We start from the raw sequence: 12,553 nt of genomic DNA on the forward strand, positions 1-12,553 counted from the left end.
AAGGACAACCCAGGACACACTGGAGGGGATTCTCTCGGATGGCCTGGGAACGCATCTCCAGAACAGCTGGATGAAGTGGCTGTGGACTGGCAAGTTTGTGCACCCCTGCCAAACCTACACCCCACGTGACCCGATTTACAAATAAGTGGTAGCAAAAGGATGGATGGATTTTGGGTGTGCATTATACCAGAGTGCATAATACACAAGAAATTACAGTATTATTCATGGCCTAGAAATGTTTTCCTTACAAATATTTACTCGAAATACATGACAACTATGTTCTGTACAGAACTCAATATCCTCGTAAATAATTTTCTCTTGGCAAAGATTGCCCTACCCATGACTGCACTCATTTATTTAGCAATGGAGATGTTTTAAGTACAGCACACCCTGTCCTGTATATAAATTCTGACTTTGCGGTTGGCTGAATTTCGCATGATACCCGGAAACATTTGTTTTTGTTGCAAAAACATTTAATACAATATGGTATTTCTGATGGACTGTTAGGTCGTTGACCTGCAATTCGAATTTTGGAATGGAATAAAACTTGTGGCTGACCGTCAGCCACTCATGAAAACTAGTTGCAGAACTCCGCGTGCCAGTTTTGAGGTATTCGGTCTCATCAACAGGCCTGCATATTGCCATTTCCTATGATCATCAGGATGTTACATGTTATTTCTGCTTTACATCCACCTAAAGGGATATATTTACCTGCATGTGGGGGGGTCCTAGCTCTGAAGATGGGGGTTGGATGTACAGTCGCGGTGGAAGAGAGTGTGGGGGCCTTCGAGGTTGGGGTAGGCGAAGTGTGAGAGAAGAAGAGGAAGGGCAAGGTGTTGAAGGGGAAGGGGTCGGGGGGATGTGGACAGCTTCTCTTTGGGATTCCGACTCGGCGTTGCTGCTCACTTCACCTGGACGAGATGACAGATTCATTTAGACATATAGTATATGTCAAACTCAGAATCGTGGGCAGAGACCATATCAGATGTGTATGTGTATTAGAACCGGCCTGCCAGTATAGAGATCGTGCACGTAACGTCACCATTTTTACGGCGCCGTATTGCCGGTCAAACAAAGCTGCCCGGCAGTACAGAAGTCATTGAACCGGAGCAGATTTTTCACAATGCCCGAGACCTGTTGTGCTGCTGGTTGTCACAGTAGACGAGACAGTTCTTCAAATAGATCATTCTATAGAATACCAGCGAAAAGACCAGAAAAGATCGATGGATTTCGGTAATTAAACGCGATAGATGGTGCCCAACGAAATACACACGCCTATCATTTAATTGCAGGTAGGAATTATCAAGAAGCATTTATAATGCCAAGTTTACTCATTCCAGAACAATGCCTATTTAAAAAAAAATAAGAAACCATCTGTCAAGAGAGGTTTAGGGAGGTAAGCGTGTGGGAGCAATGCGCTTCAGTGTAAAGAGGAGACAACTCCCTGTCCTAATTTTTTTTTCCCCAATCATAGTCGATGAATACAAGTTTGTGTAAAACCAGGGGTCATTTATTTTAATATTGGTATTTGTATTGAAAAAAAATCTGAATGGGTCCATCACTATGTGGGATTTATTCCTGATTGAGAACAGATCCAGCAACGAGGTATTTGTATGGATCCAGACTTTTATACGCTTTCAAACTCTTCTGTGTAAATATCGACAATTTATTCACCAGAAACATGTATATCCACGTGTCCAAGATAGGGTAGCGAATTAATAGTAAATTTTTTTATTGGCGAAAAGAAGGACAGAAGGGAAAATATGCACAGTCAGTCATTTTTCAATAAATATCGCAAATGACCTGTGACTTTGTCCCAATTCTTAATTCTGGCTCACCATGAATTTCAGTTGGACACCTCTGCATTAGGAGATACAAAAAATTAACTTTTGATGTTGCTCACTGCTGTGGGATGGTTCAGGGGGACACTGGGAGTCATTCTCCTCAGCAATGGTGGGAACTGATGGCTCTTGTCCTTCTGCAACCCCATCTTCCTCATTGCTTTCCTCTCCTTCCTTCAAAGCAAGGTTACTTGCATCTTCCTCCTCCTCATCGTCGTCATCTTCCTCTGCCTCGTCCAGTTTATTCTAAGAGTAAAGTAGTACTTTAAGAAAAGACCGTCCATTGGACACGGAGATATGATGGCAGTAAGAAAACAGGGGTGCACCTCTCCCTCTTCTTCACCCTCTTCTTCCTCTTCACCTGTGGTTTCTGGTTTCTCACCCGTGTTCTCAGGGCTTTCGCTGTCAGTTTTAATAACTTCACGGGTTAGACCCGAGTCGTGAGGGGATGCCCGATCTGAAGGGACTGACTGGGACATGTCTTCCTCTTGTACGTCGTCATCTTCAGGGATAACAGGAAAACTATCTTCTGGAAGCTCCTATACATAAAATAAGATGATGTATTGTAAACATTGTAGTTCCCCAGCGTCACATTAAACCAGCAAATTAAAGGAAAATTCCGGTGGTTTGGATTAACAATGTATCCAATAGGTCATATGTACTGTACTTTGACAATGTGATGTTAATCCTCTCTCATTTAACATCTTTTTTTGTAGATTTTTAACGGCAATTACGAATTTTTATGGGCGCCGCGATTTTGGCGGGTCACATGACCTACGTGCGCGGATGTGATATAATAGGCGTGGCACCAAAGGCTCGCTTACGTTGGGAAACAATTGTGGCCAGCTCTAATTTCTCGGATTTATCCTTATCTGATGCCGAAATAGCAGTATCGGTTGATCAGGAAGACGGAGGAATACTTCCATATGGATTTAAACCTGTGGCTGTAAATGTAGAATTTTCGGATGGTTCTCCAGATGGGAAGAACACGAAGTCTAAGTAGTTGGCCGACGCTCGGGACATTAAGTGCTCGCTTACATTCCTACACAATCATGGACAGCGCTTATTTCTTTGATTTATCCTCATATGATGAAGAACGCGCGTCCACCGATGGGATTTTGGAGTGCGTTTAGGCCAGCCAGCGAAGGACTGCAATGAGGACAGCACTCGTGGCCATGAAGGATGGTAGAACCCATCAGTGAAAGGCAGGCCTTATATTGTGGGAAAGGTCGTTTTCACCAAAAGGATGGCCGGGGGCCCAAGTGATAATGAAATTATCTTTGGCTTGGTGGAAGTTAATACTGCCTCCACCATGGCGGCATGGTAGCTCAGTTGGTAAAGCGTTGGCCTGACAGTTCTGAGGACCTGTTTTTTTTTTTTTTTTTTTTTTTTTTTTTTTTTTTGGGTGGAGTTTTGTGCCTGTGCGTGTGTGGAGAATTGTGGCGTTTGCATGTTCTCCCCATGCCTGTGTAGGTTTTCTCCAGCCAGTCCTGTTACCAGTCCTTAAATTATTTTTCTTCTTACTGGGCAGAATAAGCCACCGAGCATTTTGCGGATTATTTCTAACCGAATTATGGCAAAGTTTTGCGGTACAGTAAAGCATTTTACCGTGTCTGATCGTGGTGATAACGCATGTGAAGACGCTCCAAACAGCGAGGACTTTTGTTGCGCGCCTATTACGTCACATCCGCACATGTAGGTCATGTGACTTGCCAAAATGGCCCATGAAAACTCGTAGTTGCCGATAAAAATCTTCTCACAACACCATTAAATAGGAGAGGATTAACATCACATTGTCAAGGTACTATACATATGACATGACCTATTGGATACACTGTTAATCCAAACTACCGTAATTTCCCTTTAAATAATTCACAAATATTGTATTTAAACAAGAAAACATCGTTTGGGCAAAGGCATCTATATATTGTATGTGTAAGGGGGCGGAAGCAGGGAATGACCAAAAGTACAGTTAATAAGACAATTTCAGGGTAGAAATTTTTGACTGTTACTGCAACAGAATGTCATTCCGATAGAGCAGCCAACAAAGGTAGGAACAATAATTAGAAATGTGTTGATTCACAAAGTTTCTACATACATTAGGGAACTCGATCTCCCAAGGAATGCTCGCAGCTTGCACATAATCACAGATTTTTAATTGAAAAACCTATATACTGACCTGACTATTATCAGGCGAATCTTGCATTTCACCTTCATCCCTTAGATCTTCTATCTCCTCATCATCTTCCATCTGTAACACAATTTCTGTTACAGTGCATAATGTAAAATGATGTAAAATGCAAATCATGTGTGCATCTGCAACAGTCCTAGTTTGACTCTTATTTTTAGTTCCTTCAAGTTCTCAAAGTAGTGTCAGATTTGTACCGCATTCATTGTCAAATTTATATCAACATATTATACACCCGTAACTATTTATAGGCTATACTACAGTGAAAAAACAAGTATTTTAATACCCTGCTATATTGCAAGTTCTCCTTGTTATAAATCATGGAGGGGTCTGAAATTTTCATCGAAGGCGCAAGTCCACAGTGAGAGAGAAAATCTAAAAAGAAAAAAAAAAAATAAATTGTGATTTCTGGATTTAATTATTTATTTGTGTGATACAGTTACAAATAAATATTTGAACACCCGAGAAACCCAAGCCTTTGTTTGCAATTACAGAGATCAAACGTTTCCTGTAGTTGTTCACAAGGTTTGCACACACTGCAGGAGGGATTTTGGCACAGTACTCCACACAGATGTTCTCTGGATCAGACAGGTTTCTGGGCTGTCGTTGAGAAACACGGAGTTTCAGTTCCCTCCAAGGATTTTCTATTCTGGTCTGGAGACTGGCTAGGCCACGCCAGAACCTAGAGATGCTTCTTACCAAGCCATTCCTTGGTTTTCCTGGCTGTGTGCTTTGGGTCATTGTCATGTTGAAAGACCCAGCGACAACCCATCATCAGGGATGGTGTTCTAGGGATGGAATTCCTCATTTGTCGTCCTCCAAACACGATTAGTGGAATTATGACCAAATGTTCCATTTTTCCTCTTATCTGACCACAAAACTTTCTCCTCTGAATCATCCAAATGGTCATTGGCAAACTTAAAACAGGCCTTGATGTGCTGCTTTAAGCAGGTGAACCTTCCGTGCCATGCATGATTTCAAACCATGACGTCTTAGTGTACTACCAACAGTCACCTTGGAAACGGTGGTCCCAGCTCTTTTCAGGTAATTGACCAAGTCCTGTCATGTAGTCCTGAGCTGATTCCTCACAAGGATCATTGAGACCCCATGAGGTGATATCTTGCATGAGGCTCCACTATGATTGAGATTGACAGTCATGTTTAGCTTCTTCCATTTTCTAATGATTGCTCCAAAAGTGGACCTTTTTTCACCAGTGTGGAGTTGCACAATTTTGTCTCTGGTGTCTTTGGACAGCTCTTTGGTCTTGGCCATGTTACAAGTTTGAGTCTTACTGATTGTATAGGGTGGACAGGTGTCCTTATGCTGCTAATGACCTCACACAGGTGCATTTGATTGAAACATAGAGAGAGGTGGACTTTTAAAAGCGGACTAACAGGTCTTTGAGGGTCAGAATTGTACCTGATAGACAGGTGTTCAAATACTTATTTGCAGGTGTATCACACAAATAAATTGTTACAAAAAAAAAAAAAAAAAAAAAAATCATACATTGAGATTTCTGGATTTTTATTTTTAGATTCTCTCATGCACCTACAATGAAAATTTCAGACCCCTCCATAATTTCTAAGTGGGAGAACTTGCAATATAGCAGGGTGTTCAAATACTTATTTTCTTCATTGTAAAAGATGAAGCTGACCAAAAAAAGACTGATTTAATTTTGTGCTATAATATCTACAGTCTATCAGGACATGTTAACACACCTCTAACACTTATCCCGGTTTGAAACCATGTTTTTGTTTTTTCACCTGAAACATATTAGGAATGTTTGGTTTCAAAGTTTGTTTTTTTAGTGTTTGGTGCTCAAAAGACACTTTTTACATGCATCAATTAAATGTGAGGAACAATGTAATTTAATGTTTTCAAATTTCTAAAACAATTCAATGTTTGTGGAAGACAAACTAAGGCAATGCAAAACTAGGGCTCCTCCAGCTTAAAGAAAGTGAAATTTAAGAAATTTGACTTAACACTTTGGAATTAGATTTAAGAAAAAAAAAATCACAATAAACAACTTCAAGAAAACAGTCATGTGAGCAATGCTGCGGAAAATGGGATAGCTGACTGGCTGTGAATGCAATGCTAATGAGGATAACAAGGGTTGATATTACGTGACTGAAACTGAACTTGCAAGAATTTACTGGTAGTTCTGTTTATATATATATTTTTACAACTCATATACAGTGGAAAACTATTCATAATTCCTTAAATTTGTTACTATTATATTGCAGCCATTTGCTAAAGTCACTTAAGTTCATTTTTTTCTGCTGAATGTAAACACAATACCCCATATTGACGGAAATAAAAAAAAAAAAAACTGTTGAAATTCTGTAAAAGAAAACTGAAATATACAGCCATAAGTATTCATAACCTTTGCTCAGTATTTAGTATAAACACTCTTTTGAACGAATACAGCCATTAGTCGTTTGGGGAATGATGCAACAAGTTTTTCACACTTAGATTTGGGGATCCTCTGCCTTTCTTCCTTGCAGATCTTGTCAGTTTGGATGGTGAACATTGATGGACAGCAATTTTCAGGTCTCTCCATAGATGCTCAATTCACTTTAAGTCAGGGTTCTGGCTGGACCAATCAAGAGCAGTCACAGAGGTGTTCTGAAGCCACTCCTTCGTCATTTTAGGTGTGCGCTTCGGGATCATTGTCTTGTTGGAAGGTGAACCTTCAGCCATGTCTAATGTCGTGAGCACTCTGGAGATGTTTTTTGTCCAGCATATCACTGTATTTTACCGCAATCATCTTGCCTTCGATTGCAACCAGCAGTCCTGTCCCTGAAGCTGAAAAAAAAACCGTACAGCAAGATGTGCCTGCACCATGCTTCACTTTGTGACTGAATTGGACAGGTGATGAGCAGTGCCTGATTTTTGGCATACATCGCTTAGAATTAAAGTCAAAAAGTTCTATCATGGTTTCATCACACTAGTGAATCTTATTTCTCACCCTCTTGTGCATCAGTTTTTTTTTTTTAAGCAAAATCCATGTGAGCTTTCATTGGTTTTGCACTGAAGAGAGGCTTCTGTCGGGCCATTCTGTCATAACATCCTGACTGTTGGAAGGCTGCAGTGATGGTTGTCTTTGTAGAACTTTGTCCCATCTTCAAAAAGGATTCCTGGAACTCAGCCACTGTGATCTTTGGGTTTTTCTCTCTCCCTCACCAAAGCTCTTCTACCAGAATTTTGAAGTTTGGATGATCAGCTCTAGGAATGATTGTGGTTGTCCAAATGCCTTCCATTTAAGGATTATGGAGGCCACTGTGTTCTTAGGAACCCAGCAGCAGAGATTTTCTTGTAACCTTGTCCAGATACGAGCCTTGCCACAATTCTGTCTCTGAGCTCTTCAGGAAGTTTCTTTGACCTCATGCCTCTCATTTGCTCTGAGATGCACTGTGAGCTGTAAGGTCTTATATAGAGAGGTGTTTGGCTTTCTTAATCAAGGTGAAGATGGCAAATCATCACAAGGATGATCAAAAGAAATTGACAATACCTGAGTTAAACATAGTCAGTCAGAGAAGGGTCTGATTACCTTTGGCCTTATGATATTTCATCTTATCTTTTTTAGTAAATCTGAAAAAAATTCCACAGCCACAGTATTCAGAGACCACAGTACCCCTGCTTTCAGAGTGTAGGCATTCATCAAAACATTGCCTGGAGACGCAGTGCTATGGTCCTGGGTGTTAGCAGGAGTGGAGGTATGATGGAGATGAGAGTATCATAAAACTTGGAATTGTGCATTTGGTGCCATCTTGATTTTGAGGATTTGTGTTTCGTGCTGTACATGTGACTCCACTGTCTTGACTCCCATTATGACGAGTTTGAAACATTACTTGCACAAACACATTGTGGCTCATACAGCTTTCAGCCATTTAGAAAAAAATAGCTTGGACAGCCAATTTTTGCTGATTACACACATTCTTATGTTACCAGTTTCTACATGACGCATATCTGCTCTTCACGTGACAAGATCACTTTTTTGTTCTACAATCACGATTACATTGTTACAAAGAGTCATTTGGTTGTTAATTTTTTTTTTTCTTTTTTGAGATGACACTATTGACAATCATGAAATTGTAATTATGTGGAAATATTTTAAAGACTATCCACATTTAAATACAAATTAAGGCCAAATTTTTATAGTCATGAATGCCTTTGATGAGTTTTATTTATGACTGGATCCACAGGAACTCTGTAAACTTTGTGTTACATTGTATTTTCTGACTTTTGGAGAGCAAATAATTTCATAGGAACTAAACAAGGAGATTCTAAGCCATTGTTTTTTCTTGCATTTACCGGCAGTGTCACAGTTTGTCTCACTCTCAGCTTTTTTGCAGTTGTCGAGGTGAAGGAACTCTCTGGTCTGATATCCTCTTCCTCCACATCATCCTCTCTACTTCTCTTTGAACTTGCTGAAGTAAAAACAGACAAATACACATTTATACAATTGCTGTGCTTTAATGCGATGGTGCAACAGCATGATGCTTTGCAGATGCAGAGGTTTCATGACAAGGTAATGCTCAAAGACAGCACATTGCTGCTCACATGCTCCAACCACGGAGGCGGATGTAGATGGCCGCTCTGTGTCTATACTGCTGCCTACATCCTGAGAAGAGGCCTGCTGCTGCTGAGTGGGCTGGACAAATGCTGTAGTCTGTGTGCTGTTTGGTTGCGTGACAGATGAGGGTGTGTTAAGACTGGTGATGACAGTAGGACCAGTCGCTCCTGCAGGCATCAACACTACAAAGACAACCATTTATTAGCTGACAACTCTTTGTTCCATCTGCCCCTCAGTGTATGTTGTCTTTAAATCAGCTGTTACAGGTTAAAAAAATGGGTCCTGCTAATAGTAGTATCTTGTTTTTTTTACCCTCTTGGCTCTCAGTCTGTGTGGTTGGCATTACAGTGGCAGTGGGTGTTGGGATGGGGACAGTTGGTGGGGTGACCATAGGTCGGATGCTGGCACGGGGTGTTGACTTGCTCCCAGGGGATGGGGTTGGTTTGTTGCTAGTAGACTGAGTACTTGGAGTGGGGCGGATATTGGCAGTGGGCGTTTCAGACAAGCTAGAGCTGTTGGGATAAATTTTGAAATGTTGTTCAAATGTATAAGAACAAGTTTTTCTTTTAATTATAAAGTGATAAGTAGTAGTACTAACACAAATTAGTAATACATTCATTGCTAACTTTGGGCATGTGAAGCCCTTTGAGACTCTTGAAGAGTGATTAAAGGGAAATTCCGGTGGTTTCGATTAACAATGTATCCAATAGGTCATGTAATATGTACTCTATATTGATAATGTGATAAACCATTATATAAGTGCAGTCCATTTACTAAAATGAAACAAATTACTAGTTTCTATTGTGGCATGAATCAGTGAGTCACCTACCTGCTCCTGTCCTGGGCTGCACTCTTCAGAGAGATCTGTCTTTGGTCTACAGACCTGTTCTGATCACCCACCTTAGTACATAATCAGGTTAAATAATGGAAAATGAATCAAAAGTAGATCAAGCAAATGTGATTATGGGTAATTTTTTCCATTTAAGGACACATCCATGTATTTCATACTTCTCAGTGGGATTACAACACTGAACACAAAATTTGAACATGTACTGTTCATCGGCTACAAATGAAATTTGTGAAAGTAACATTATTTATTGATTGTTGAGAAAGTCGAGAAACCTAAAGGAGTTTACCACATTGTCCAACTGAAAAATAAGTACCGTAATTTCTCAAGTGTAATGTGCACCCCCAAAGTTGACCTTTAAAAAAAAAAAAAAAAAAAAAAAAATCAGGAAAACCCTTCTACCATTGTACGATGCGCACCGCCAATTTGCTGCTTTCCATAAACTCAAAATATTAGGAATTATCTGTATTTCTATTTTACTAGGTTTGTACTTTTATTGTTTATATTTCTATTGTTTTTCAAAAAAACCCTGTACAACAATCATGAATAATAATCTTTGTGCACATACTAATGCAGCGGTAATAATCTCGGGACAGGACACGCTTCTCCTGGTCCCTGCAATTGTCAGAACAGAATCCCTCAACCAACTCAAATAAATGCTAAACGCTGGCATAACATTTTATCAATACTGTTGACACATATTGCAGTCTTAAATAAACTAACACTGTTTAACTTGTTTTTTTTTAATTAAATTTATGCATAAACGTTTGTGCTTAGTGCAGTTTATCCACTACATTCCACAACCTTCGCCAAGACTTGAAAATAATCTCACTCATCCCCATTCTGAAAAATATCCATTGTAGCTACCTTTGCTGCATCACTGTCAAACTCATCATTGATGAATTGGTTCAGTTCGGGTGCCTCCTGGATTCATCAGACGTGATATGACTGAATGAAAAAAAGACTGAAAAATAGCCAGGGGTCTGGGGGCTGCAAGCATGATCAAAGGATGATCACCAATTTTACGTGCATGTTTTATGAATGAAATATCTAGATGTACTAGATATATGTACTAGATATAAATAAATGCTACACAATACAAATTCAACTAAATAAACTACTAAATTTAATTCAGATTTGCATCATGGTTTGCAAGGCTGCCTTCATAGCGGGTATATCGTATCTATTCAAAACGTTTTAATTTCTTGTTTTTGTAAATGACTATAACGCATGAATTTGACAACAGTTATTAACGTCATGTTTCGTTATCAGTAAACAGACATTTTTAGGAGTAATTGCTTCTGAACTCTCACCTCGTAATTGATTATCCTGTCTGCAACTGGGGTTGGTTGTTGGCCTTGGGTTGACATCCGAATGTACCAGCTATGGACAAGTTTGTTTTTGTTGCTTGCAGTTGTTAGACGTGTTTTTGTCATGTCGCGTGAACTTCCAATGCCTTGAAACCTCTTGATCCATAGTTAATAGTATGCTGACCCCATGTGCACAATACTTTACCAGGTCGATTGATTTTGCAAATGAAGTCGCTTAACAGAGTGGCAACTTCCTTCTTTCCAACTGTATCGACGATTTCTCGGTCCATCCAACGCCATCGGAACTTATTTTTGACATCAATTTCTTGACATCCTCTTGAGCAGTGCCCTCGTGTTGACTTGAAAATGGCCCCATGAACCGTCTCGTATAAAACAAGCGTTTTCATTGGTCAGAAGGAACACTTTTGACCAATCAACTAACGCGTAGCTAATCTTCAACCTCACTTTCAAAAGTCGGCCCCGTAAAATTAATGAGTGTGGATTGTGGCACAGGTTACGGTGGGAAAATTGCAGAAAAACTGAGAATATGTATATTTTATCAACGCAATTTAAAAAGACGGAATTCCGCCTATAAACGGAAAAATCACTGGTCCATGAACAGTGATCCCATCTTGCTCCCAAAGCATGTCATCCTCTGTGCCAGCCATGGAGTTTGTGAGGAAAAATTTTTTTGAATCCCAAGAGTCTTGGCTCCCTTTATTTCTCATTGTCAGCACTTTGAGGGGAAGGTCCACCGTGGTAATAGCGCAGCCTCTTTACCCCGTTCGGCTACAATCTGTAGCAGCTCTTATAACGTCAGGTCGCGATCAAAACGAAAGCTCAAACTATATAGAAATGAGCATAATGGGCACTTTTAAAAGAAGCGAGCATTTACATTGTGTGCGCTATCCCCACCTTTTTTTTAATGATCGTAGTAGTTTCAGTTCACGTTGTTTTTCTTCCGGTTTGGCTGTGTCATTGGCCGGAGTGGTGAAACATTTCTTTAAAAAGTGGCTGCACAACTAGCCCTTGTAGTCGACATTTTTGTCTTCGTTTAAGTTAAAACAAACTCAGGGGCAGTCGTTTCTGATATTACCGTAATATATATAAACCTGTGACATGAGACATTGAATATCATATCGAAATTTATATGTATACCTTTTTTTACCACTCTATGTACCTATGTACGATTATATATTGTGATTGTATTTTTTATTTTTCATCCGTACCTAAATATAATGCACTCTATTGACTTTTTCAAAATATTTTGGGAAAAAATTGCGCATTATTTTTGAGAAATTACGTTACTTCTTTTATACAATTGCTAAGACTATCAGACTCACCTTAGATCCACTTTGGTCCTGGGTTTCGTCTCTGCACTCAGTGTGAGTTTGAGTCTCCCTCAGTTCCCGATCAAGGCGAAGAAGTCTTCCTTCATACTGGGACTTTAGGGCGTTCATTCTTACCTCTAGTTCCTCCTTACTCTGTTTGAGGTGTTCCACCTCCTTGCTCAGATTCTCTTTTGCAGCTGAATTAAAAACCCCATCAATTTAAAAAAAATCTGTAAATTATATCGCATTATGTTTGTGTGTACAGTCACATATGAAACCTACAATTAAGCTGGTTTATTTTGGTCTTGGCTCCAACAAAGGCCTTCTTAGTCTTCTCTTCTTTATCAGCTATCTGCTGTTTGAGCTGTTCCTCCTTGTGCTTGCTCTCAGACAGCTGGAAGAAAGCATTACAATTACATTAAAGGGGAAATCCAATGCTTTGCATGAACAATGTACCAAT

At 39.8% G+C, this 12,553-nt stretch overlaps 1 protein-coding gene across 1 annotated transcript in view; it reads right to left on the reverse strand.

The window, feature by feature from the left end:
- LOC133510551 (nucleoprotein TPR-like) overlaps positions 1 to 12,553 on the reverse strand; it is an 88,364-nt gene that overhangs the window by 9,723 nt on the left and 66,088 nt on the right. The window contains exons 38-47 of the mRNA XM_061838589.1: positions 12,376 to 12,487; positions 12,106 to 12,290; positions 9,435 to 9,505; positions 8,918 to 9,117; positions 8,593 to 8,787; positions 8,344 to 8,459; positions 4,021 to 4,092; positions 2,168 to 2,380; positions 1,904 to 2,087; positions 712 to 911 (exon numbers count right to left, since the gene is read on the reverse strand). Coding sequence (XP_061694573.1) covers positions 712 to 911; positions 1,904 to 2,087; positions 2,168 to 2,380; positions 4,021 to 4,092; positions 8,344 to 8,459; positions 8,593 to 8,787; positions 8,918 to 9,117; positions 9,435 to 9,505; positions 12,106 to 12,290; positions 12,376 to 12,487 — 1,548 coding nt within the window. The remainder of the gene's footprint in view (positions 1 to 711; positions 912 to 1,903; positions 2,088 to 2,167; positions 2,381 to 4,020; positions 4,093 to 8,343; positions 8,460 to 8,592; positions 8,788 to 8,917; positions 9,118 to 9,434; positions 9,506 to 12,105; positions 12,291 to 12,375; positions 12,488 to 12,553) is intronic.

This window comes from Syngnathoides biaculeatus, chromosome 13 (genome assembly GCF_019802595.1).
Source record: "Syngnathoides biaculeatus isolate LvHL_M chromosome 13, ASM1980259v1, whole genome shotgun sequence".
Taxonomy (NCBI): Eukaryota; Metazoa; Chordata; class Actinopteri; order Syngnathiformes; family Syngnathidae; genus Syngnathoides; species Syngnathoides biaculeatus.